The sequence below is a fragment of the Psammomys obesus genome, unplaced genomic scaffold (assembly GCF_907164565.1).
Source record: "Psammomys obesus unplaced genomic scaffold, mPsaObe1.curated_primary_1811, whole genome shotgun sequence".
In the NCBI taxonomy this organism is placed as follows: Eukaryota; Metazoa; Chordata; class Mammalia; order Rodentia; family Muridae; genus Psammomys; species Psammomys obesus.
In genome coordinates, this window is record NW_026596034.1 from 26447507 (window position 1) to 26469323 (window position 21817).

The window sequence follows — 21817 nt, forward strand, 5'->3', positions numbered from 1 at the left end:
CCACAACTGTCTTTCAAATACAAACAATCACACTCCCATCCTGGTTCAGATCCTGGTGTGTCTACAACAACCCTTCATGTCGGATTGCTTTCCTCTATTTCTGGGTCACTAAATGTTCCGCATTCAGAGGTCATGAGGAATGCTAAGACTTTTGACTTAGAGTTAAGCCTATAATTTCTATTAGTGCCAACGCCGGAGTAAATGTTCCCCAGCATCATTCATCTACATCCTCATTACACACAATTTGTAAATCTGAAAATGTTCTTCTGGGATTCATTTCATTCATTTACATTTTAATATGCAATTTACTTGTTTCCCACGTCGCCTTGCAAAGCACAAGGAAATGTAGCTAGCTTTTTGGTCTGTCTAACAGGATTTGTCCTCAATTTCAAATAGGAAAAGGAGCATTTGAGCTTAAATATTAGATTCTCCTTGTGTGAGTACCCGTGAGTCAGTTCTTAAGAGAGCGGCTAGTGGATCCCACCGACCAGCTCCAGCCTCCCAATCTGCCCCGGAACTAGACTGGATTTGGAATGTCACCCCATGGGACAGGCCTGGTGACAGGCTCTGTCCTTCTTATTCATAGCAACCATTAGCACAACCCTATTTTAAACCCTCCGCAAGCTCTCTGACTGGTGGGCACCATAGGAGTCTCCTCAGGTTGCATGTGTCTTTACCTTCCTCCTTTTTGTTTTGCTAGAAATACACCATGGAAATTAAATGGAAGAAGGATAAGTTTATTTCGATTTGTCTGTTTTTACTTTTTGTATGTGAGTGTTTTGGGGACATGCATGCATGTTCACCACTCTGCGTGTCTAGAGCCCGTGGAGGCCAGAAAAGGGCATCAGATCCCTGGTAACGGGGTTACACATGGTTGTGCGCTTCCGTGTGGATGTTGGGAATCAAACCTGGGTCCTCAGAATGAGCAGCGTGTGCTGGCAACCGCTTCACCATCTCTGTCATCCAGAGAAGGACGACTTGAGACTAAACAGACTCCAAAGCCAGTGAGCTCAGAGGGTGAATTTTACAGTTACTTTGAAATACATCGTTCTCCTCCCAATGCTTGATTTTTGAGGGTTTCTCCTGAGCCCATGACTTGGAGAAGTCTTGGAAGCCAGGGAAGGTTTTCAAGTAAATAATCACACTCTTATCTAGTGAGCTGGAGAGTTTGCCTCATGATTCTGGAAGCTTCTAACCCGTCTCCATAGCTTTTCTTTTTGTGGCCTTTTCCCAATGTGTTACTGGTAATAACTAAATATTTAATATAAGTAATGTCTTCTCTGAAATAGAACCGGAGTTAAATGAAAGAAAATAGCTACCAAAAATAGAGAGAAGATGCTTTTTATTAATTTTGAAATAATTGCCTATACGTACAATTAGAGAGAGGGGGCTAGGCTTTTTAATCAATAGTAATGTAGTTAGGAACACACCACTTGTTAGTTAGGTCTAATTTCACATATGGAGGAAAACTGAATTTGTCACAGTCGGGGCATTCTAACTTGCCCTCCTCTGGAGAAGCAGCCTGTCCCTTAGACTTTCTGAGGCAGTCTCTCTCCAGCCTCTTCCTGGCTTGCACTTGTTGTTTCCCTGGCTTCCCTGAATGTCACGTCAGCTCCTCAGGGGGAGAGAATGTGATTTGGGCATTTTTTTCCACAATAACTGAACATCAGGTCTGTTGAGGGTACTTGGTAAAAAGTCTTAAAATCATTGTGCTCACCAGATTTGCAGGTGACCAGGAGGAACAGCGATCAGTTGAATATCAGAATCATAACTTCAGCAGTTCTCCCAAAGACTGAAAACCCTGCAAACATAAGTACCAACTATTAACACCTAATTTTAAAATTCAAAACAAAGAATGTGACAGGTTTGTTTAACAGCATATTATACTCAGCTAAAGAGAGAATTAGTGAACTGGAAGAAAACTAAGGAGAAACCATCCGAAACATATCAGAGAGTAAAAGTAGGTAAATGTAATTAAGAGTCCAAAAGATGCATGCCCGTTTGTTACGCCTCTCTGTGACAAAATGGCTAAGATGAACAACTGCCGCAGAGAAAGGCTTACCTGTGGCCCATGGCTCCAGAGATCTTCAGTTCATGACCACTTGGACCCTTTGTCCCTGTGGCTGAGAACTCATGGTGGAACAAACCCTCTTGCTTTATGGCAGTCAGGAGGTGGTGTGCAAATAAAGGGATGCCTAGGTCCCAGTGTCATCGGCAAGGCACGCCCTCGTGACCTCACTTCCTCTAACATGGCCCCACCTCCTAAGGTTTTTGCTGTTTCCCAAGAGCACCACCAACTGGGTGATGGGTCTTCATGAGCCCCTGGGGACACTCCAGGCCAAACCATAACTGAGAGGCAATTAGGAAGTTCTAAAATGGTAGGAGATGAGAAATGAGGCAGAAATAACATTTCAACTGACAATTACTGATAACTGTTCAAAACTGAGAAAATCAAACAAAGGACTCTGGAAAGAGATAAAATTCCTAGCAGAAGGCACTATAGACTTTCAAAGACAAGAACAAAGTCTAAAAGTAAAAAATAGATCACCATCAAAGAAGCAGAAATCGTATTTTAATTAATATTTACAGCGTAAGTCATGGTTTTTATCACTGACTTCTGAACCTCCCTTAGGCATCTAAAGTTGTCCTCTAAAGCTGGGATGCAGAATTTGAAGGACTATTACGTACAAGCGGCGCATTTAACTCACCCTACATAACTCCGAGGAAGGGACCAAACCCGTGTCTAGAGGGTCAAAATGAGGTATATCTCTACATAATATAAGGAAGAAATAGCTAATAATTTGAGCTGTGAGAAATGAATACGCTGATATCAGAGAAGACTGACACATGCATTCATCAATTTTTGTTTTACTTTTGAGACAGGGTATCGCTATTCAGTTTAAGCTGGCCTTGAACTCGGGCTCCACCTGCCTCCAACTCCCGAGTGCTGAGATTATAGGTATGTGCCGCCATACCCGCCTTCATCTGTCAAATGTTTATTAAGTGTCTGCTGGACACGCTGTACTGTACATTCAGCAAAGCTATGTAGCATGTCCTGCTATAGATACTTGGGATATGTTTGTTTGTTTGTTTGTTTGTTTGTTTAAGGCCAAACAAAAGACAATGTAGAGCTTATATTCCGCTGCAGGAGGAAAGACAATAAATATGATAAGGAAATTATGTACTATGTCAGAAGACAGTAAGCGCTAAGGAGAAAAATCTGGAGCCAGGTGAAAGTGAACAGGAATGTTCGTATGGGTTAGCCATTTCCACTGCGATGGTCAGAGTCGGCTTGTTAGGCACTGGCTTTGACAAAGACTTTGGGGAAGAAAAAGCGGTGTGCTGTGAATATCTAAGCACTTAATAAACTGGTAGGAGTCCCTTCCAACTCTGAGTCAATGGATTTCAAAACAAGCTTAGAGTTTTAGCTAATGAAATTCTTTTAATTACTACAAAAGCATAGAAAACACATACACACAAACACAAACAGGATGATTTGCTATTATGTGTTTAATTACAAAGCTGCTCATCTTCACTCTAATTCTACAAACTTCCCCTCTGAGAAATATTTCTTTGAAAATTCCAGAAGGGAATGCTGGCCCTTCTGTTGGTGTCTCAGAATTACGAGGTTAGAGCAGATAATTAGTGGGAGCTTGTCAGAGACCTGGCGTCACGGGGAAGAGAAGCCGCAGATCTTCACAGAGCATTCCAAAGCTGAAGAGTGGCCTTGCTCTTCAGACTTGGGCTGCTTTTTGAAAAGGGAAGTTAAGAAACACCCAGCCTCTCTGATTCTAAAAATAAAATAAAATAAAATGATGGTGTCTGCCTCTGAAGTTGAATTCTGTGGTATGGGCCATTTGAAGCAGAGGGCTCTGACACAAGCAAGGTGACGGACGAGCCAAGAACATCTACCCAGTTAACGTGTAGTCTTGTATTGCAGGCAAACAAAAAATCCCTTTGGACAGTTAAACCCAGCGAGGGCATAATTCCTGCAGAAGATGACACTCCACTGACCCTCACTGCCAACCTGGACGACATAGTGACATTCAAAGACACAGTCGTTCTGGAGGTTGAGCACAGCAGCACCTACAGGATCCCCGTCCAGGCCACCGGGATTGGCTCTACCATTGTTTCAGACAAGCCCTTTGCTCCAGAACTCAACTTGGGAGCACATTTTAGGTAAGGGAATATCATGGAGCAATTATATAGATGCCATAAGTCTTAATTAAATAGAAACAGCTCCCTCCATTCCTCTCCTATCCCACTTCTCCCTTTTTCTTGATGAGTACCCTGGATACAGGAAGTTGGTTTTTAGTCACAGCTTGGTTATATTTGCTATGAGAACATATTTCCACACTATCACCATGTTCTCTAGTTTCCTTTTAATTGCTGTGATAAAACAAATTAGGGAAGGGCTTATTTCCTGTGGCACATCCCTGACACAGCATATCATTTTAGAGACGTCAGAACTCAACACAGGAACCCACGGAGGAATGTTGCTTTGTTGCTTGCTGGCTCACTCTCACACTCTTGCCCAGCTGGTTCCCTTAAACACCTCAGGACACCTTGCCCAGGGAACAGTAACACCCACCGTGGGCTGGACCCTCTGTCTTCCATTACCAACCAAGACTATCCCGTAGAGACAGGCCCACAGACCAACCTGATAAAGGCTATTGCTTGAGACTCCGCTTTTTTGTTTGTTTGTTTGTTTGTTTGTTTGTTTGTTTGTTTGTTTGTTTTGGGGTTTTTTTCTTTGTTTTTCAAAGGATCCTAGGCTGTGTAAAACTGACAGCTGATAGGAAACCTGGTTACATTCTCCAGGCCAGATCCCTCTACTGTGGAGAAAAGGGCAGTGATACTTAATGATGTATTCAGAATGTCTCCATAATTTCCCCTCTCTGACTTCAATACGCTTCCTATCCCTCTCCACAAATGTATAAAATTCGGACACAGCTTAGAGTAACCTAAGTAGAGTCTACTAGAAAATGAGTCATTACAAATACAGCAGGCATTGCAAGGCCAGTAATTTATGGATCAAATTTCTTCTACTTTCCTCCCCGTCATAGCACCAATGATTGAGCTGGCTGCAATTGGTTTTCCCCCGGCCACTCAGGAAAAGCTAGAGGATCCGAATATTTCAAGAAGAGGGAGGGGCTCAGAGACCCCTTTGAGCAGTGTGATCCAGAATGTATATGGAACACCGGAGGTTTGAGTGAAGTGGGTAGAGGATATGTGTAAGGATTCATTCCTGCTTCCAAAAGGACACGATGCAGTTATCAGTAGCCTACTCTCAAGGTTTGGCTGGCTTGTGCTTCTCAGCAGCAGAAGGACCCCCGAACCTGCTGCTCTGGCCTTCTGATGAGTCCTGAACCCAACTCACATGCACTGTGCTCTAAGAAGTCCTTCCCACAGTCCCGTCCACCCCTCCTCTCCTCTGCTTTAACCACCAAACATGGCTCTTAATTGAAAACATCACAAGCAATAGCAACATTAGTAACAACCCGGGGAGGTGGATTACATGCTTTACAATGTCCAGTTGTATGTTTTTTAATCAGGTGAATACCAAAACCTTCCTCCCTACTTTATCACTTGGCCCTAAGGAAAGGCGTTTGTCATTATATACTAATGCTTCTACTTAAATTTCTTAAGTCCACACAAATCTAACTATAGAAAGCAATATTCTTTGCACCGTGTCTAATTGCTTGGGTTTATTCTGAATCTACAAATAGTGTCAAATACCCCCCCCAAAGGAAATTTGAGGGCTAGCTAACAGTTTTCATGAATATATAAACAAACTGTAGTTATTGGCTATTAATTTCCCTTCTGTGTAAACTGTCGTTCTCCTTTTTGACCGTATAATAATGATGCCAACAATAACCATAAGAAGCAGCAAGAGCCTTGGCAGGTACACCATAGCCCACTGCCCGTTTCTATTAGCGTGTAGCCAGCATGTCTCATGCTTTCAAGTTATAATTATTTCATTCATTAATTCATCCCTTCTCTATTTCATAAGTACTTATTAAAGACCTCCTTATTTCCTTAACTCTTTATGAAGGAGCTGGAATTTCTAAGGTATATTGAAACAAGTTAAGATTGTATGTATATAATTTATAGGCTTAATCACACTAATCACGGCTACTTTCACACTAAGAAGAGTGTACAGAGTCGGGTAGTTATGCCTATTATCATATGACCCCAAAGGCTAACGTGATAGCCCTCAGCCTTTTATAGAGGAGGCTGGCCAAACCCTGTACTAAAGAAATGCCTATATGCCACCCATTCTGATCAAATATTTTGGAGCAAATTTCTTAGAGAGTTGGAGCGTTTTCTCCCTTCCTAAATGGGGGTTGTTATGGCTCTGATGGATGGGTTTCTGTGGTTATTAAAATAATACTGTAAATAAGTAGCAAGAGCCCTATATAGTTTATTAGTGTTCTATGTGTTAGCTTTTTTCCCTAAAATTTACCATTGGCCGTAAAGTTAAATCCTGGGTAAAGATTATTTTGTTGAGTATGCCCTGTGAACACAAATGTTTAGAGACAAAAGTTTTTACGTGAAAACTGAACATTACTTTTCTTGATTATTGAATGTTACAACTTACTTGTGAGATATGATGCCATTTCCTGAGGTCAAGCAAATGGGAAAAAATCTCAAAGCCTAATAAAATTTTAAAAGAAAAATAACAGTCTGAGGTGGGGATGTTCGTTTTGTTGCTGCTGCTGCTGTTTTCAGAGAGGGTCTCATTATGTAACCCCTGTTGGCCTAAAATTTCCTTTATAGCTCAAGCTAACCTTGAACTTATGGTGATTCTCCTGCCTTGCCCTCCCAGGCGCTAGTATTCAGACATGCACTACCTTGCCTGTCCTGAGACAAGCTTTTCCTCAAAGAAAATAATTTGATTCAGCCTATAAATTATACACACAGAATTTTAACTTGTTTCAACATACCTTAGAAATCCCAGCTTCTTCAAAAAGAGTTAAGTAAAGGGATGAATTAATAAATGAAATAATTATAACTTGAAAGCATGACGAAATGAGAAAACAGTCAGAGAAAAGTGTCTAATCTAATTGGTGTTCTGGTCTACTTAAGTCCAGCCCCTCTGTCCTGTCAAGGGTTAACAGGCATGTGCTGTTCACATAGAACTTCAAAGTAAATCCACCATCACCAGACATGTCTCAATCAGGAGAAATGTAGTTGACATTTTTCAAAGGAAATCTCTCCGGCTAGTAGTGCGCTTTCCTTTCCTAACCTCGGAACCATTCCTCATGTATCCTATAGTGTGCTTGACCTGCCGGGGAAGACAGTGGATACGTGAGCCACTTTCTTATGGCCCTTACCAAGGGGTAGTGATTCTGGGACAAGATTCAGGTTTGTGGCTCAACTCTGGGAGCCCTTCGATCACACTCAGTAGCATTGAGACCTAGACTCCCTGAATGGCTGTCTAAAGGAGTATCTCCTCTGGGTGCTTATTCAGTAGTACTTCCAGTGGAATTAATCTAAAGGCTGCAGAGTTGAACCCAAAAGTCCTCCTCTGAGCCGCTCAACACCTGTCCTCCTTTTCCAGCATGAATACACACTGTTACCGCTTCAAGCTGACTAACAAAGGACGGAGGGTCCAGCAGCTGTTCTGGATGAATGATGATTTCCGCCCCAAGGATAAGCAAAGTAAGAAGGAGGCAAAGAAGAAGGCACTTGCTGGTTGCCGTCGCCAGTCCCAGGCTCCCCGGGCACAGACAGACACAGAGAACCCCGTGTTTCAACTTTACCCTGTCAGGATGGAGTTGTACCCGGGACAGACGATTAATGTGCTACTTGAAGGCTATTCTGCCACTCCCAGGGTAAGAGCGGAACATGTTCAAAAGCTGTTTTCCTTCCAAATAAATCTCTGCTGCACTGTGTGTGTTTCTTAGGAAGGTCCTTTGACATTTATCTGAGAAAGGATGTGATTTCTCAAAAAACACACACCGCACTGAGTTGCCATGGCAGCATTCATTGCTTTCAAGGTTCGGCTCTGCTCAGTTTTCTGTTTGTTTCTATAGATACCATAACCCCAACCTTAAAGGACCATTTAAAGCAGGTCCTCATTACCACTGTCAACACTGACCAGCCTGCAAGTCCCTGGCAGAAAAATGTCCAGTTTTCACTCCAAGCAAATTTTCTTATTAACACTAAGCAATCTTATTTCATTTTTTTTTTTCTGAAAATAGCATGCTTTTATAAACGCTCTGAACTGCCTCCACTGTGCAGGTATAGCCCCAACCCTGATATATATATTTGCAACCTTGCCTGACTAAATAAGACCCCATTTAAAACATCATCTTTGAAGTTACTGAAGGGATGGCTCAGCAGTTAAAAACGTTGGCTGCTCTTGTGGAGGGCCTGTGTGCAGATCCCACAAACATATGGAAGCTCACAACCACCTATTTAATTCTAGTTCCAGAAACTATGACGCCCTCTTCTGGCCTCTTCAGATTCCAGGCACACATATGTGTCATACACATATACACAGGCAGGCAAAGTATTCATACCATACAGTTTTGTGTAGATGAAATAAATAGCCGTGTCAGTCCCCAGCAACAGACATTCTAGTTTTGTTTACATTGGTGCCGCACATTAGTCTTGGAACCCTTAAGTACCTCGGCGCTGTGAATTGATTCACTACAGACCCTTAAGGAAATGTGGTGGAAATCACCAAATACCTTTTTTAAAAAAAAAAAAAAAAAAGATTTTTGAAGCCACCCAGGAGTCTTTCTCATCCCAGGAACACAGACTCTCTGAATGAGATAAGATATTTACTTAAGCCCCTGCTTAGGAGACTTAGGCAGTAACACTGAATTTTCTCTTTATAAAATAAGAAACAATAATAAATTGTCTCCCATAGAGAAAGTGAGAACTCTGGTCCATTGGCTACCTCGCAAGGGTCGCAGATTCCATTCTTTCTTCACAAAGTATTATAAGGTGGAATCCATCCTCGCTGCATAAAGGGTATAGAGGGTACCGTGAGAAATACTTCTGGGCACCAAGGATGCAAGGATGAATATAACACATGCCTTAATCTTAAGACACGGTCTGTAGTCGGAGTATATTTCTAATGTGGCCGCCAAGAGTTAAAGCATGTTTCTAAGAGGCATTAAATGTGGCCCCCAGGGGAACTAAATCCACCTGCTTCAGTGGGAGCTCGCCTAAATGGGCTTGCAAACCATGAGAATGCTCAGTTCAAACTCATCAGCACAATCTATTTATGGCATATATTTCCTCTTGGGTCCCTTCTGCTTTATAAAGCTCTGGGCATCTAGAATCCAAAGACGTATTATATTGTTATATCAACAAGTTGTCTGAAGTATGACTGTTTCACAACTGCTGGTATGTGTCGTGCGCAGAGTGTCAAAGAAACACTGGTGTGCCACGCCATTGTCGGAGCCCGGAAGGGAAAAAGCTTGCTGATGTCTGTGAACATTATCTGCGAGTTTATAGCACCATTTATCCAGCTCTCCACCAAGCAGCTTGTATATCGACTGGAAAAGGTCTGTGCGGGCTGTGCTGGGGGAGGGGATGGGGCTGGACAGTCTAGCCAGAGCCAACATGGTCATGCTTCCATTTCAGAAGCTTAATTAATTGGAATCTTGCTAACACCGTCACCAAGACAGTCTTGTTTTTCTTTCCAAGCTTCAGAGGCCAGTGCACATTTAAACTAAAAATCCTAAATGTAAACCTATAGTTCTCTGAAGTGGAAGTCCTGTTTCCATCGTTCTTAATGCATGAGACCAAAGGGAATGTGTATTTCCGTGCAGAATATGCATGAAAGGGCACAAATACTCCATCATTTTGCTTTAGGTAGAGTAAACATCACTGCAGAGAAAGGGTTGGAATAGAATCAGCAACAATTATAATAATTAGTAAGAATGGCTACTATCTGCTGACTACTATTGCTAAGCATCCGTGCCAAATTACCTACATCTCTCCAGGTGTCTTTCACAAAATCCCACCATGGCAGGCTCCATTACCCTTCTTGTGATACATACACAGACCCCAGGATTGCTATTGAATAAGTAATCAACTAAAACTATTTAATTGATGCTCTTTCGTTTATATGGCCCTACATGTCTGTATTTTTGCATGGCTATTAAGGGCATGTAATAAATTGGTGAACCTGGGTCCAGAGAAGAGATGGGAGTGGCTACTGCTCAGAGTAGGGGTGGCTATGGTGAAGAAGTGAGAGCGACAGCAGAGTAGAGTGAGGCCTGCCCCTGGCTGGCTTTCCATCCTAGAACGACTTATCATTCAGAACAGAGATGAGTAGATTATCTGTCCTAAGCTGGAGGCGGCACTGATGTTGAAAATCTGGTAAGCCAGACAGACACAGTCAAAGTGAAGAGACTGGTTGAGGTTACAGGCTGTACGCAAGTCAGGGAATGTCCTTGTTTCAATCTCAGTGATAACTAGGGTCATGGGCAGCTCAGGAGACGTGGCCTTACTTGTGCATGTGCTCATTCCAAGGCCGCTTCCTTGAGCAAGCCAAGTTGAGATTGACAAAAAGGTACAAGTTAGTCTGATGGCAAGGGAAGGGGAGAACTCCTGGCTGCGGACTTCTGTTGGGAAAAGGCTTAGGGGGGTATTAAAACTGAAAGGTGACCCCAGACAGAGAACATGCCAAGAATGTCCAAAGTCATCCTAGACAGTGATCATACCAAGGCTGGGAGAGGTCTCTTGGAGATGGAGCCGTGGCCAGATATGTATGGCATGTCTGCTAGACATGTTCTAGACTTTGGGGTTCACTCTGGGAAGCTGTTTAAAGGGGAGATGAATGTGGTCAGATTTATTCATTAGAATAAATCATTAGAATGTTGGCCACTGAGCAGAACATTTATTCAGACTCCTCACCTGCCACTGTCTGAAGCTAGTGAGACAGCTCTTCCCTGGTGAAACTCTCTGCCTACTGGGAAGAACAAGCTTAACTAAGCCATCCTCCCATGATCTGTTGTTCCCATAGGAAACTGTGTGTGTGGCCATGCCTTACCAGTCACAGGTGGGTCAACTGGGGGTCTTTTCATCACCATAAAGTTTGCAGGATAACACTTAATGCCATTTATCGTGGTAGTAGATTCCATCATCCTGGGTTCCATAGATATGCTGAGCTGAGATGGACAAGGTGCTATGTTAGGGTTTGAATAAAGCAACTTTACAAAGTCTGGAGTCGGGGGGCAAGGAAACATATAAGTTCAATTCAAACCAAATTTTGGAATGCCTGCCATGTACTGGTCACCTACAATGTATACAGAGGAGAAAAGATTCTGGCCTTGCCAGCTTGCAGGCCGTGTGGGTATTGAGAAAGTTGAGTGAGGATTTGAGTGACAGCAGAGCTAGACACGACACACTGAACACAGCCATACTGTGTGCGTTCCTGGGAGATTTCGCTGCTGCTTTCAGTCCTTTCATTGTAAGCAATCAGAAAAGATATTTATCGGCAAACAGCAGCCCTGAAATTGTTGGCTTCTTACTTTCCCCGAAAATAGCTATTCAAAAGGAATTTAGCGAAGATTTCTTGAAAGCTGTTCTGTGCAAGACCTTATATGTTAAATATGCAGCATAGTTTCTTATTCAGTTTTTCCGTGCCTGCAGATACTCATAGCATATGCAGACCCTCTGGCTCTTTATAGCCTCCTGCCTTTTGGCAGAAGCAGGACAACATATTCTCGCCTCAATGTCTGCTGTTGGAGTTTATCATTAAATTGCAATTAAATTGCATTAAATGCGAAATTCTGAATTCAGTAATAACTTCTCATTGGATTAAAAACTGGGTTGAGGACCAATGAAATGGTTCTGCAGGTAAAGGCACTTGCCACCAGGCCTGAAGATCTGCATTCCATCCCCCCAGGACCCACATGGTAGAAGCACAGAACCAACTCCTGTAGGCTGTCTTCTGATTTCCATGCTATTTGTTTCTGCCCTTTATTTTTCTTTCTCCCCAAATGTCAAAAGCTTGAATTTCCTCCTTCCATTGCTCATCTCCTGCCCATCATTAGAATTTATCAGGGATAATGAAGAAATATAACACTCACAAGAAACCTGTGAGGGCTTGGGATTTGGATTGAATTATCCAGCATACAACTGTTCTGACTCCTTGCTGTTGGCCCAGGGCTGTGCATCTGAGGTGCTACATTAGAATATAAAGATATGAAGCCTGTCTATGGAAAGAAAGGGTTTCTCTCTTTCTTCACACTCCATCAACCCTATGCCACTGGTATCACTCATACACTATGGAGATGAACGAGCATCTCTGTGGAATTGAAAAGGTCAGCTGAAACTTTGGGTCTGCTTGCTTCCTGAAGTTCCAGCAGCAGATTCTGTCTGCTGATATTTGGGGAAACAAACAGCCCAGAGAAGGGGTCATTTTAAAATAGATTGACTTCTCTGGACTTGGGGTTTTTTCTCATCACCAACCTCCAAATGGCCTCTTGCCAAAACCAACCAAGTGTGGCTTCTTCACTTCAGGGCCATCTGCAGTGACACAGCAGCCTCCAGGGAAGGTCACTCTATGGACAGTTTTCTGTGCAGCCTGCTAGTTAGTGGAACTGAGGCCGCTGCTTCCCCCTCCATAAACTGATACCTGAAGGGAGTCAGTGTCTGTGTTCGTTCTTCGAGGGAGAGAACCAAAGGCTAGCATTGCATTATGTGACAAATCCCAGCCAGACCAGACTCCTGACATAACCTTGGCAGTACACAGGAACTGGTGGAGAACCAGCAAGGCAGAAGCTTCAGCTCAAAGATACTAAGGCATCCAAGCTTACCCAGGCTCCGGGAAACCCAAGAACCGAAGTGGGAGGAAGATAGTGTTGGAACAGCTTGAAGACTCGGTCAGACCAAGATAGGAAAGTGGGGTCAGGGGAAGTGAGCAAATTAGAACTAGGAGAAAATGCAAGTCAAATTGTGGAGAGTTTTTTTTTAAAGGACTACTTTTTTTTTTTTAGTTTGAAGAACCCCAAAATGATCAGGGTTCTTATCTTAGAGGCTTCAGGCTGAGGCTTCTGGTCACCTCCTGCTCAGGCTAGAGGATACCCTTTTCAGATCACACAAAGATTAATACAAGCCCCAATATTAGAGTGAGAAAAACCAAGCCTGAGCAAAAGCATCTCACTCAAGATCCAGTCCTGCCCTTTCTCTGGCTGAGCAATGCAATCTAGCAGGTCTCACAGAGCTGTCTAGCTTCGTCACCTTTTGCACTATTGAGGAAAATTCACAGGGAAGATGTGTGGGCATTCGCCAGTATAACAAGATAACCATATCTGCAAAATGGATGCTTTAAGCGTAAGGGGAGAATCCCATAAAAGCAAACTATTTGATCTGTTATAAGAGTTCCTCAATTCCTACACAAGTCATCACAAATTTGTTACTTTGTTTCACAGCAGTGTGGCAGTATGCGCAGTGAGTTTGGTCTAATAGCTGGGTTTCTGCATGGTTTCGGGTGGGGGTTGTTTTGTTTTGCTTTGCCTTGCTTTAAATTAAACAATAAGAGCCTCTTGGAAACCTACCCTCTGTTTTCTGGGTTATATAAGTTCATGTTTCAGAATCCTAACAGCTCATTCCACTTCACTTCCATAAATCTGTACCTAGGGAAATGAATGTCTCTGTGAAGGAAGGGGGATGAGGTTTTTGTCCAGAACTAACAGAACTGTTACTGTGACTTGCTTTTGTTTCTTCTCTTCCCTCTGCTCTTGTCCAGAAGCCTAACAGTATCCTGGAGGCTGATTACCGGCCTTTGGCCATAAAGAACATCTCAACCCTGCCTGTGAACATACTGCTCTCCACAACCGTCCCCTTCTTCATCTGTGAGACTGACAAATCCCCACTGCCTGCAACTCCTAAGGTAACCTGGTAGGGAGCCTTTGTGCACGTAAAAGGGGAGAATTAAAAAAAAAAATACTGCCTAATTTCAGTCTGGAAAAGAATACAAAATGACCCAGGAACCAATAGGAAAAAAAAATCCAGAAAATTGCAAATAAGCAATAAATTATTTCAAGTATCAGTCAGTGGGAAGATCCATGCATGGTGTAAGACCTTCCAGCCCAGGAGGATGACCCATTCACTCCTGCCCATCATAATGAAGTCAATCAAGACAAGGCAATGACCTCCTACTAGGGAACTCCAACCAAAGTCCCTTACAGGAGGATGTGGTCAAGTCCAGTCTCTCAGTGAATGAGCCCATCTCCAAATACAAAGAAACTTGATGCAAGGTGTGAGCCCAGCCCTGCTGCCAATCTGAGGCAGGAAGCAGCATTCTCTGAACAGCCCCGTGAGACTGTCCCTATGGTTCCTTGCTGGGCTTGAGCATCACAGTAGAACAGATGGCCATGGGCAGGTGCCACTGCAGAGCTATGGAAGAGTGGGGTTGAAGAAGACATCAACCCCACAGACCATTTCAAGAGCTCAGCCTTCCCTCCTAGAGAGGCTGCCAGTGGAGGTGGAAAGGAGGGCAGGAAACAATCACCAGGTCTCAGATGAGGGAGCCTGTCACTCAGCAAGATTTGCTATGTGCCACACTCAGCAAGATGGATCTTTGAATTGGGTGGGGTCAGAGTGGGGAGATGGTATGCCAGATGGTGCATGTGTGTGTGTGTATCTCTCTCTCTCTCTCTCTCTCTCTCTCTCTCTCTATATATATATATATATATATATATATATATATATATATATACACACACACACACACACACACACACACACCAGACACCATCCAGAAAATATGGGAAAAACAAACAAACAAACAAAAATAGTGCTCCCCTCCACAAATGTGAGTCAGAATACTTGGGGACAGTCTCATGATTCAGGTGGCATCAGTGTGTTGTCCCAGAGTAAGCCCCTCACCCTTTTCCTCACTCCAGTGCCCAACTGTGACCATAGCCTGCTCATCCCTTCTTGACCCCAAAAATCCTGTACAGTGGACCAGCTCCATGACAATAATGAGGAAATGGAGGACTGGAGGAATAATTCCATGCTTGAGATCACTAGCTGCTCTTGCAGGGGACTTGAGTTCTGTTCCAGGAGATCTGATGCAATCTTCTAGCCTTCATGGGTTTCCACACACATGTGGTACTCAAAAACTCAGCAAATGCACACACACACACACACACAAATGAATAAATCAAAATTTTAAAAGATTTAAAAAATAATATCCTGCCAGTGGTGGAGAGGGCAGGTGGGTGAGGAGCCCCTGTTCCTAGCACATTTTCAGTTTTTCTACTATTTTTATATACCCTTAATTAAAATTTAAATGTATTAAAAATAGAAAACTTCCATGAGTAAACAAGAAAGGAACTGTCGCCTAATAGAAAGTCAGAAGAAGAGAGCAGCATTCACAGAAAGAAAATGACTCTTAAAACACAGGAAAACAGGTTCTGCTTTGCTCAGACTGGAGCAAATAGAGATGTGTAGCACCATGGACTAAACGTGCCAGGTTAGCAAGGAGCTAAGAGTACTTAGCTTGGGCAGGGTGTGTGGAAACTCACTCCCCCGTGTTCTTGGATGCACGCAGCGGAAGGCAACCTGCCAATAGCTATCAAGCTCTAAACGGCAATGCCCTTTGACCTAGTAATCCCATGCTTAGGGATGTATTCTACAAACCCAAGATCCAAGATGGTACATTCACAAGGGGCAAAGGTATTCATCGAACTGCTTCTTATGAGGGCAAAAGTTTAGGAGCCAATAACCTTGAGAGGCTGACCGGGTAAAGGGCAGCAGAATTATGAAACAGTGAAACTTGGAGGAAAAAAAGGAGGTGGGGGGGCTGGAGAGCTAGGTCAGCAGTCAAGGGCGCCTGGGGCTGTTTCCAGCTCCCACACCAGGTGGCCTACAACTGCCTGGAACCCCAGCTCTGGGAGATATGACACCTCCTCTGGCCCCAACAGGTAACTTCTCTCATGTGCACATACCTACCACACAGAGACACATAGATACATAATTAGAAATGAAATGCTTTCCAAAGGCAGATGTTGGATGACATCATATGGAAAAAAAAAATGAAATGCAGAAAAGTAGGGATATTGTGCCATCACACGTAAAAAGCAAACATGCGTGAGTGTGATTTAGTGGGTTCCATAGTAATGGGGACATTACTATGACATGAACTGATAGGCCTGCTCTTTGATCACCTCCCCCTGAAAGGAGAGCAGCCTTACCAGGCCACAGAGGAAGACAATGCAGCCACTCCTGATGAGACCTGATAGGCTAAGGTCAGAAGGAAGGGGAGGAGGACCTCCCCTATCACTGGACTGGGGGAGGGGCATAGGAGGAGAGGAAGAAGGGAGGGTGGGATTGGGAGGAGAAGAGGGAGGGAGCTACAGGTGGGATACAAAGTGAATAAATGGTAATTAATAAAAATTAAAATAAAATGAACTATTAAAAAAATTTTAAAGGTAAGGTCACTTATAACACTGGTTACCTCATGTCAGGGAAACCAGGGCAGAGGTGTGAAGATAAGTCAAGGGATCCACTGAGCATCATTATTCTACCTGCTGTAATGTAAATGAAGTCATTCTCGAAGTTCTTTTAGAAGAAGGTCACTACTTGTCCTGAGACTAAGTTATAGAGGTTATTCAGCAATGAGGAATATCCTAGTGACATCACAGGAGTCATCAGTAACCTATAACGTCTAGGCAGAAAAGAACTGTTAAAAGAAGGTTGTTGTTATACTGACCTCAAACTCCTCCACAGCAGCTTAATGTTGCCAAGGAAATGACTAGAGTTTTAACAGCAAGAAATTGTGGTGCAAGGATTTTATAGGCAACCATGATATCCTTTGAGAAAAAAGGTCACAGAAAGGTACTCTCTGGATGCAAGGAGTGAATAGGCATTCACATCCCCTTGTTGAAAAGACTTGACAGTGGAAGAGATTCGCCCAAATAATCAAATGAGGCACCCAGGGACTGGAAAAAACCACTGCTGACCCAGAATGCTCAGTCCGAGGAACAGACGTATCATTTTAAACCACAGCTTCTTAGGATTCAGCACAGGCGGTAAGACTGAGAAGCTTGGTGCTCCGTGGAGGACATCTGGCCTAGTGATGCAGGAGTTGAGTCCCAGGCACCAGAGAGAAAGAGCGAGTCAAAGCTGTACTGTTCGCCCCTTTCCCCTGTTGGTTCATTTCTCAGAGTGTATTTTAATTACGTCGCTCCCTTCCCTTTCCCCCCTCCAAACCCACCCACGTGCCCTTCACCCGTCTCTCCTTCAAATTCATGGCCTCTTTTCTCGTCAGTTGTCATCGAATGCATATGCGTGTGTATTTGTATATGTCCATATATTCCCACATATACATTGGGGCTCTTAGCCACAGCCATCTCTCCAGGCCCCTGTCTTCGGTTTTTTAAAGTACACAATATTTTCAATAAAATAATATAATGAAATCCTGTTTTTATAAAAACCCAACACTTTACCCATTATGCCTATAGCTAACATTTACCAAAAATATGAACTCTGAGCAATAACATAGTGCAGGATCCCTAATTTAATTCTTCTGCTTTTACATACAACGTTTAGATCTGTAGATGTGTCTAACTGCTACAAAACCTTGCTGCTTAAACAACAACTCTAGGTCAGTCCTCAAAGACAGGCATGTGGAGACGTCTCTCTCCCAACTGTACCAGAGCTAAGATGGAAGGTACCCTGCGTGACTCTGAGATGTGATTAGACAGACGGAAGCACTTCTGCTTCCCCCTCCCCTTCCCCCTCCCCTTCCTTTCCCTGTGTCTCTGTCTCTGTGCCTCGAACAGGCACAGGCATCCACATCCACATGCACCCGCATCCACACATGCACATCCAATCACCCTTGCACATACATACATTCATAGCTACTTTTGGTCTGTGTGCCGATGGGCCAACAGTATATCTGGTCTGAATACTTCACAAGGAAATGAGGTTTGTTTGGGTTCACAGTTCTGAGTTCATGGTTCGCAGTCTAGAGCATGGTGTCAGTGAGAGCCCCCCTCGCCACTCCCCCATACTGTGTCAAGCGATGACAGAAAGCAGAAAGACAAGTGGATATGTGTGGAAGAATAACACGAGGGGCAGCCTTGTTTCGTAACAACCCACCATTGTGGCAACTAACCTGGCCTCATCAGAGAGGAGCTCACTCGCTCCTGAACTCCATCTCCAATGACAATCAAATTTCAACATGAGTTTGAGGGGTGAAAAAAAATTAAACCTAACACCAATAGTTGCTAATTATTCATAAGCATGTGTTTAAAGAAATGTGTATGAGCGTGTGTGTATGTGTGTGTGTGTGTGTGTGTGTGTGTGTGTGTGTGTGTGTGTATGTGTGTAAAGTTGTGGATGTCCATAATTTTGACTATCCTGTGTCATGTATCACATTGGACTTTCAACATACAGGAGTTGGTAACTTCGTGTTATCTTGTTTATAGCCTATTAAACTGGAGGTTCATGAAGAGAAAAACCTACTGGTCAAGTTTGACCCCTCCTACAAGAATGACCTAAACAACTGGGTGGCGGAGGAAGCTCTGTCAGTCAAGTATGTGGAACACCCTCAGGAGGACAGCCTGAAGCTGCGAGGAGAGGTGCATTACCCCAACCTCAGCTTCGAGATGATGGAGGTGAATTTCGGCTGCATCCTGAATGACACCGAGGTCATCCGCTACATCATGATCACCAACTGCAGCCCCCTGGTTGTGAAATTCCGATGGTTCTTCCTGGTGGACAATGATGAAAATCAGATAAGGTACGACCCCTCCCAGGAGGCCCGCAGACCCGTGTTGCTCACATAGCTCCTTCGTAGCCTCTCCCCTGGGTTAACGGTGGTCTGCGCACTGGCCTTTCATAAGTATCTTCAGCCAAAGAAGTCATGACTGATGGAAATAACAGAGTCTGAAACTGTGGCTCAGCTCAAATTCCCAAGCAGGCACGTGCACACATTTTTTTGAAAACACTATCACCACCAAAGTTGAGAAGGAATAATCGATGTTTACTTTCTGTTGGATTCTAGTGGCTAGCTTACTAAAATTTCATCACTAAAAAAAGTCATTGCAGAATTTTTAACTGATTATTTCACTGTGGTAAGAACGTTTCATGTAAGAGCTACCCTTCTAACAAATGTCAGTGCGCAATCTAGAAGCGTTGACAGTGGGTGTGGTACCCTATAGCAGACTTCCGGAACATCACCATTTCTTACCTCACTGAAGTCTTGTGCCGGTTGGCGCCCATTCTCCTCTCCTCCGAACTTAGGCAACCACCATTCCACTATTTGATTTATCAATTTGATTAGTTTAGATAAATCATAGGATGGCTATTATAAAAGAAAAAAAAATGACAGTGTTGGTAAGATATGGAGAAACCGGAACTCTGGACATGTTACTAGGAACTCAGAATGAGTTTGACACTGTGGAAAACAGGGTAGAGGATCCCGAAGGGAGTCAGAAATTGGCTCTGGGCTGTGGCTAAGTGATAAAACATCGTGTCTTCAAGTTCTCGCCATGTTGTCACATACTGCAGAATTCCCATCCATAAAAGCTGAATGATATTCTTTTCTGTTGTATGTAAATGCTCCATCTTATTGATACATTTGTCTTTGAAAATCTCATCTTTTGGGAATAGTACTGCAAGGAACAGATCTCTTTGAGATCCTGATTTAGTGTGTTGGATGAACACACAAGAGTGAGACTGCAGGATCAAATGGTGCTTGTATTTATTTATATTTTAACGGTGAGGATAGAACCCAGAGCTCCGTATGTGCTACGCAAGTGCGGTAAGCGCTGAACTGCTTCCCCAAGCCTGTTTTTAATTTGTGGAGCCTCTGTGCTCAGTTCCATCGCTGCTGCCCCCATTGTGCACCTTGGCAACGGCATTCTCTGCTTCACCACACTAACACTTCCTGCCTTTGGTCTTTGGAATAGCAGCCATGCTAATAGCTGTGAGGGTATCTCTCACTGAGGAGGTGATTTGCATCCCTGTGATGATTAGTGATGTTGGAGGGATTTGATGTAACTGTCAGCTATGTGTACATTTTTGGAGAGATGTCTATTCAAATCCTGAACCCATTTTTAAATGGGCCCGTCAGTTTCCTGCTTTGGCAATCTGGGTTGGCTACTGAGTTGCTTACTAGCTGTGGAAATTAGCTCCTTGTCAGTTGTACTGCTGGTGAGCTCTCGCCCTCTCCAGAGACAGCCTTTTCACTCCCTTTATCTTTTCCTTTGCTCTGCAAAGCCTTTCGAGTTCAGTACGACCCTGTTTATTTTTGTTTTTGTTTCACTGGCTACAGAGTTTTATGGCTATGTGCATGTCCATGTGTCTGCAGCTCTGTGTGTGTGTGTGTGTGTGTGTGTGTGTGTGTGTGTGTGTGTGTAGTGTACGTGTACATGCACATGTATGTGGAAGCCAGAAGACACCATCCACCATGGTTTTTAAAATTAATTCATAATTGTTGAAATTAGCTTACAAGGAAAGGGAAAATAATTAGATTATAATTTCAAAAAAAGTATTGTCGATGGATAAAACATAGAAAATATGTGATTATATGACATTTTCTATTCCAAAGAATTAGCTTCCAATAGGTTGCCAGGCGGCATTCACACGTAGTTCAGATTGATTGACTCCTCTTCTTCCTTACTGTCCTGCCTCCCTGCCTTTCTCCCCGCTGTTCTCTTCCCCCACTTCTACTCTGCGCTATTTGTCCTCACTAAAAGCCTCTTTGTATTGCATTTTCACTCATCCCTTTCTAGTTTCCCAGTCTATACCTACATCCTCTCCCACCTGGATAGTCACAACATTGTTAGAACAGAGGCTCGGATCTACAAACAAGGGAGAAAAATTCAGTTTGTCTTTCTGAGTGTGGTTTATCTTGCTTTAAAAGTGTGTTTTCCAGTTCTCTCCACTTACCTACAACTTTGAGCATTCCATTTTCTCTAGAGTTGAATAAAATTCCGTGTGTGTGTGTGTGTGTGTGTGTGTGTGTGTGTGTGTGTGTGTTCTACATGTTCATTATCTGCTTTTCTGTTGATAGGCATCTATGGTTGTGTCATTGCCTTGTTGCTATTATGAAAAGAGCAATAATGACCATGAATGCGCAAGATTCTCTGATAGGATGTAGCTTCTTTTGTGAACACCCAGGGGCAGTATACCTGGGTTATATTGTAATTCTTTTGGGCGAGAGGAGCAGGGAAAGCCTCCACCCCGATTTCCACAGCGGGTACACTTGCATTTCCTGCAACCGTGTGTAAGACTTCCTTTCCTCCAAGATCCTTGTCAGCATCTGTTGTTACTTTGTTTTCTTGATGTTTGCCCTTCTCACTTGGGTGGCATGGAATCTCAAGTAATTTTTAGAGATTTATTAGTATTATTTCACATGTAGGTGTGCCATGGGTGTGTGTATAAGCATCACATGCATGCAGACGCCTGCCAAGGCCAGAAAAGGATACCAGGTCCCCTGGAACTGGAGTGACAGGCGGTTTGTGAGCTACCATGTAGATGCTGTAAGGGAAGCAAATGCTCTTAACTGCTGAGCCATCTCTCCTATCAAACTAGTTTTTAATTATATTTCCCTAATGGATAGAGATTTTTGAACACAATTTAAAATTTTGATTGGCCGTTTGCATTTCTTCTGTTTGAACACTATCTCTTCTTATCATTGTCCCAATTTATTGATTGGCAACTTTGTTTCTCTAGTGTTTGAATTTTGCAGCCCTTTATGTATTCTGGATATTGGCCCTTGTCCAAGACGTTGCTGGAATGGACTATTCTGTCTACTTGACTCTGTTGACGTTTTGGTTGATGGTTGTGTTCGGGCAGTGGTTGCCATGAAGATGCTTTTGTTTTTCTT

At 43.3% G+C, this 21817-nt stretch overlaps 1 protein-coding gene across 1 annotated transcript in view; it reads left to right on the plus strand.

Moving 5' to 3' along the window:
• Hydin (HYDIN axonemal central pair apparatus protein) overlaps nucleotides 1-21817 on the plus strand; it is a 352204-nt gene that overhangs the window by 168107 nt on the left and 162280 nt on the right. Inside the window, exons 19-23 of the mRNA XM_055621008.1 lie at nucleotides 3941-4179; nucleotides 7565-7838; nucleotides 9381-9524; nucleotides 13721-13864; nucleotides 18411-18724. Coding sequence (XP_055476983.1) covers nucleotides 3941-4179; nucleotides 7565-7838; nucleotides 9381-9524; nucleotides 13721-13864; nucleotides 18411-18724 — 1115 coding nt within the window. The remainder of the gene's footprint in view (nucleotides 1-3940; nucleotides 4180-7564; nucleotides 7839-9380; nucleotides 9525-13720; nucleotides 13865-18410; nucleotides 18725-21817) is intronic.